At 55.6% G+C, this 5,774-nt stretch overlaps 1 protein-coding gene across 1 annotated transcript; it reads left to right on the plus strand.

Moving 5' to 3' along the window:
* Nucleotides 1–439: 439 nt before the first annotated feature.
* Nucleotides 440–1,980, plus strand: LOC125757445 (uncharacterized). Its single transcript, XM_049413044.1, has 2 exons — nt 440–1,341; nt 1,399–1,980. Exons 1-2 carry the CDS (start codon nt 718–720, stop codon nt 1,978–1,980), a joined length of 1,206 nt encoding a protein of 401 aa, XP_049269001.1. The 5' UTR covers nt 440–717.
* Nucleotides 1,981–5,774: the final 3,794 nt, after the last annotated feature.

The following is a 5,774-nucleotide window of genomic DNA, read 5'->3' on the forward strand; positions in this document are numbered from 1 at the left end:
AAAATTATTATTATGGCACGTGAAATACGATGAAAAATGCGGCTCCAACGTGGTGTACGCAAAGTTTTCATGCAGCGACATGTGGCAACAAGTGATGCATTGAAAATTCGACGAACGCCTTTCTCAAACGGCATGCCCATAGACATGCTGGGGGGATCGCACACCATTGTGGTAGGCTGAGCCGTGCTTTCAAGAAGGGAGAATTCGCATTTTTTTTTTTTTTCGTCTTCTTCAACCTCTACCCCCCCCCCCCTCCCTCCCTTCCCCTCGTTCAGCGTCATTGTCGCGAAACTCGCTTGACCAGGCAGGGTAGGGTAGCCGTCCAGGCGGAGGGACAATCGTAGCTGCGGGAGCAGGTTTTTTTCACTCCGACCAGCAGAATTCTTCAAGAAGTGCGGTGTGTGGACATGTGTGGTGGAAAGTCAAACTCGTTGTGATCGGACGCGTCATGGCCCTGCTCTCGCGGGTGTAGCGCTGTTTGTTCCTGCGTGGTGTGAGTAGCGGACTTCTTTTTTCAGGAAGGAGGAACTTCGCGATCTCATGCGGTAACCCGGCGACCTTCCGCGACGGATTTTCGCCTGTTTCTCGCAGGTTTTCGGTGAGGTTTTTCCTCTTTTCTGACGCTTTTTTCTTTTTCAGGATAGGCTAGCTTTAACCTCAGTTTTTTCGAGGGTAGGCTAGCTAGTCCGCCGCTGCCGCCTCGTGGTCTCTACCGCGATGGCGGCCACTCAGCAGCTTCGGCCGCTGACGTTTTACGGTCGTGTTCCTAAGGGCACGACCAATGTTGACATCTGCAAGGAGCTCGTGAAGCGGTTCTCGCCAAGCGAGCTCAAGTGTGTTCAAGACTTTGGCGCCGGCAGATTTGAAGTTACCTTTGCGACCATGGCGGCAGTTGAGCGATTTCTCGACCAGTCTGTCGTCAAGGTTCGCAATGCGGAAGTTAAGTTCGAGTACCGTGGCATTCGTGTGAAGACTGTGCGCGTGTTGGGCTATCCAGCCGATGCCAGTGACAGCGCGCTCCTTAACGGGTTAGCGGCGTACGGCAAGGTGCTTGGTATGGACTACGAGCACGTTCCGGAATTTAAGACTGTCCTCACGGGCAACCGACGCGTACGTTTCGAGATGGCGCGACCCGTTCCCAACCTCCTTCCGGTGGGGAGCAGGATCGTGCAGTGCGAGTACGATGGTGTGGTTCGCCTGTGTCGCAGGTGCTTTTTTCCGGGGCACCACGCGGCTGACTGCAAGGTCCCACAGTGCGAGCGTTGCGCTGAGTTCGGGCATGCCCGTTGCGAAGCGGTATGCAAGCGCTGTGGCGACGACCATGCTTTGTCTGCCTGCAAGGTGCGCACATATTCGTCTGTTGCTGCGCGTGCTCCTGCTCGTGTTTCTTCCTCACAGGTGACGAGCGGTGCAGCTGAAGGCCAGGAGGCACCTTCGAAGGGTCCCGAGGGCTCCCCCCTGCCAGAGACGGAGCCAGTTCGTGCAGAGGCTCCCGGAGGGGGCGAGCAGGGTACGAGGCCGGAGTTAGCCGAGGCTTCCGACCCTTCCGCCGCCTTGCCGCCGCCGGCCGCTTCCACGGACGTGCCTGCGGCGCCTGCCGACGTGCCTGCAGTCCCTGCAGCCGAGGAGGACCAGGGGGAGACCATGGATGCGGAGCCGTGGAGGCTGGTTCGAGGAAAGAGGCGCCGGGCGCGGTCCAGCGACTCTTCTGACGAGCGGCCGGCGGCGGCTGCGTGCGGCGGACCCGGTGACTTGGAGGAGGGCCTGCCTGGCGTGAAGCGCACCGCAGCGACGGATTCGGACTCGGAGTCAACCCAGTCCACCGTCAAGGGCAGTACCGAGGGTGAGACGAGCCTCTTCTCTTCTTCTTGCCCCTACTGCGGTCTAGGCACTTGCGATGGTGATTGTTCACCCTTGTCTGACCGAGTGTACTCGTCCACACACGAGGACTCCTCCTCTGACGAGGAGAGTTCTCAGTAGCCTTCCACAGGTAGCTTTCAGTGGGGCTAGTATTTTCGTGTACTAGCCTTCCCCATTCTCTCCACCTTTTTCTTGTTTTCTAGTTCCCCCCCAGTCCCTTCTTGTCCTTAGCCTTGTTCCCCCCCTTTTTCTTTCATCATGGCTACTCCTTCTTTAACTATAGCTACTTTCAATTGTCGCGGTATTTCTCGAGCAGCTAAACAAGCTGAGGTTATTCACTTAGCTCGGTCTCGAAAAATAGACATCCTCGTTTTACAGGAAACATTCGTGTCTAGACTGGGTCAGATTTACAACTTTGACAGACAGTTTGGCACCAAATCCTACTGGAGTTATGGCGCGGCACATTGTCGGGGAGTTGCCATCATCTTGATGCCACGATTCACCGGCTCTGTGCTGCGCCACGCCAGGGATTCGGAAGGCCGTGTCCTGTCAGTAGATCTTGACTCTGGTATTCGGATTGTCAATATTTATGCTCCCACTCAGAGGAAGGAACAAAAGGATTTCTTTTCCTCGTTGGATCCATATTTGGTTGGCCCTTCTCGAGTTATTTTAGTCGGTGATTTTAACTGTGTTCTTGAACAAAGGGATCGCGTATCCCTTAAGGGAAATCCAAAGTATAGAGACAGGAAAGGCGACTTAGAGCTGCGGGAGCTTGTTGATGAGCTTGGACTGGTCGATGCCTGGCGCACCCTTCGCCCTGTACAGTCAGGAATGACATGGACAGGGAGGGGCAGCCGATCAAGGATCGACCGCTTTTATGTCTCGCCATCCCTCGTTCCCAGCATGCACTCCTCCTGGTTGTGTTCTTCCGCTTTGAGTGACCATTGCCTCCTTGCTTTGAGATTCGCCGATTCCAACCTCGTAGCACAGGGCAAGAGACCGTGGCGTCTGAACCCACGGCTCTTAAAAGATGAAGAAGCCGCTAAAGATGTTGCTGGGCTTCTTTGCCGTTCGCTGCTTGGCGGACAGGACTTAGGCGGCAGCGAATGGGATGCAGTGAAGGCCAGTGTCGCGGAGTGCTTTCGGGAGTGGGGCAAGCGGCGGGCACGCGAGGAGCGTGCTGAGATCAAAATCGTCTCAGACGCTATCCTCCTGCTCTCAAAGCCGCTGTCCGGTGGCCCCGGAGTAACCGCGGCTCTGACTTCGCTTCGCAAAGAACTTAGAGTCCTGCTTCAGCGACGCTGGGACCGCTTGCGAGCCACAGCGCGTGCTGAGCAGTGGGAAATGGAGGCATGGTGTAGCAGGAACGTCCTTCGTAGGCACTTAGCTCGAAAGAGAGCGGTTATGACCTCTCTCACAGATCCAAGTACTGGCAATCTTGTTGAAACGCAGGACGGAGTTTTGGAGCTGGCGAGGCAGTTCTACAAGAACCTTTATGCCAAACCACCTTCCTCCCCGTACTCGTTTCCCTTCGTCAAGTCCTATGAACAGGTCGATATCTGCGACTCCCCACTTGTTGAGGAGGAGCTTCTTGCAGCCCTCAAATCTATGAAGCGCAATCGCAGCCCAGGCTCGGATGGCTTGACCGTTGAATTTTACGTCAAGTTTTGGAAGGTTTTGGGGAAGCCTTTTACCACTCTTGTAAACAGGCTTCTCCGTGAGGGAACACTGTCAGCAACTCAAAGGGAAGGGCTCATCACTCTCCTGTGCAAGGACGAGTCGAGACGCACTGACCTGAGAGCCTGGCGGCCCATCACCCTTCTGAACTGCGATTACAAGCTCATAGCCAAGTGCCTGTCCGTACGACTCACTCCAGTGCTAAGCACGGTTTTGGGTCCGTACCAGGCATGTTGTGTTCCAGGGCGGTCCTGCCAGCTTCATGGCTTTGCTATCAGGGACCTGATCGAATGGGCGAATGCACGGAATCTCAGCGGCATTCTCTGCTCATTCGATCAAGAAAAGGCGTTTGACGTTATCAGTCACAGGTACCTTTTCAAGGTTTTAAGAGAGGCCGGCTTCAGCGGCCAGTTTATCAGTATGGTTAGGGCTCTCTATTCTCGTCCCAGCTCGGCTGTTGTAATACAGGATCGCATCTCGGAGCCTTTCGACGTAGGTCGTGGAGTTAGGCAGGGGGACCCGCTCTCGCCTGCCCTCTATGTGCTTGCGTTCGAGCCGCTTCTGCAGAGGCTTTCCAGTGACAACAGCATCGGTCGATTCCCCCTTCCACCAGGTTCCCCTCCTGTCGCACTGTTTGCCTACGCAGATGACCTCTCCATTGTTGTCCCTGACGAGGCCACAGTTTGCACCGTCTTGGACGTCATGGAGGGGTACTGCTCGGCGAGCGGAGCCAGGATAAACAGGTCCAAGAGTGTAGTCATGTATCTGAACTCCGCTCCTTCCAGCCCGCGTCCTGTTCACGGCCTACCCGTGCAACAACGCCTACGTATTCTGGGTTTCCATTTCGAACCGGATGGCCTGACTACTGAAAACTGGAGGCTGGCTAAGCAAAAGCTGACCGACAGGATTCAGGAAATCAGTGCCTTGGGATGCCCATTGACGGCCAGAGTAACGATCATTCGATCGCTGCTCTTTTCTTTTCTGACCTATGTAGCTTCCGTTATGCCGGTTGCAACCCGAACCAAGCTAGTCTTGGAGGGTCTCCTCTTTCGTTTCCTATGGAGTGGCTCCTCTATGTATGTGGCGCGTCCTGTGATCAAGTTGCCCAGGAATAAGGGAGGACTCGGAATTCCCGACCTGGGCATCGTGGCCACTGCGCTGCATCTTAGATGGACACGGGTAGCTCTCGAATCGGATATGCTCCTAACTCGAAGCTTTGCGTCGTTTTTCCTAAGCACACGACTGCGGCTGTTCTCACCTGAGGCATTTTCTAACTCAGTGCCTCGGGCGGGAACTCCTTCACCCTTCTATGCGGGGGCCGCCTCCACTCTGGCTCGTCTCCGTGACGCCAACCCAGGGATAGAGCTAGATTCTCTCGAGCTCCATGATCTAGTCGACTTACTCACGCCGGACCTCCCGGCCCACTGTGTGAGATATGACCTGTCCCGCCACAGTCCTAACTGGAAGCTAATCACTGCCAGTTTTCTGGACGCCAAGCGCGCTACATTCATGTACCGCATGGCAAGAGGGTGCCTGCCCATAACATTCAGGCCCTTCACAAAAATCCCTACCAGAGGAAAGTGTCCGTTTTGTGGCAGTAGGGAGGATTTGGTTCACATCTTCTCTCAGTGTGCACTCCCAGCAGCCCTCCTTCAAAGGATAGCTAGCTTGTATGGCCACCCCGGAGTTCCATTCGAAACCGTTCGGTTCTTGAATCCCCTGCCTGCGCAGGCGGTTAACCAGTACGTGCTTCTTCTCGTCGAGTGCTCTTACCAAGTTTGGGTGGCACGGTGCGCTGCCGTTTTCGATGGGAGGCGGCCGGGTCTTCACGAAGTACTTGCAAAAGTGCGGAAGGAGATCTGGTTTGTCCTCCACCGGGAACGGCAGCGCCTGGGCGTTAAGAAGTTTCTCGAAACCTGGCACCGTCCAGCAGTCATCTTTAGTGAGTCAGGAGGGCAGATCACCATCACCTTTTAATGATGGCTCCCTTTAAGGTACACCGAACTGGCCTAGCGTGCCAGTCACTTGTGTTTGCGGAACCAACAGCCCGAGCCGGTCTGGGTGCATGCGACTTCGGTTGCTACACCGCGGTGATGACGGTCGAGGTCTCCGCTGTTGCTTACCCGTGCTTTGCATGCGCCCGGGTAATCCAGTCGCCTTGTTGGGCTCCACCCACGAGGTCCACGTCGGTCGTTTGCGTTCTGTGCTCGGTGACTCTGTTCGCCGCGACGAACGGC

The sequence above is a fragment of the Rhipicephalus sanguineus genome, chromosome 2 (assembly GCF_013339695.2).
Source record: "Rhipicephalus sanguineus isolate Rsan-2018 chromosome 2, BIME_Rsan_1.4, whole genome shotgun sequence".
Lineage (NCBI taxonomy): Eukaryota > Metazoa > Arthropoda > Arachnida > Ixodida > Ixodidae > Rhipicephalus > Rhipicephalus sanguineus.

Coding starts and splice junctions, on each gene's coding strand:
- LOC125757445 (XM_049413044.1), top strand. CDS start 718: ATGGCGGCCACTCAGCAGCTTCGGCCGCTGACGTTTTACGGTCGTGTT. Junction 1,342..1,398: donor ATGCTTTGTCTGCCTGCAAG/GTGCGCACATAT, acceptor TCTTCCTCACAG/GTGACGAGCGGTGCAGCTGA.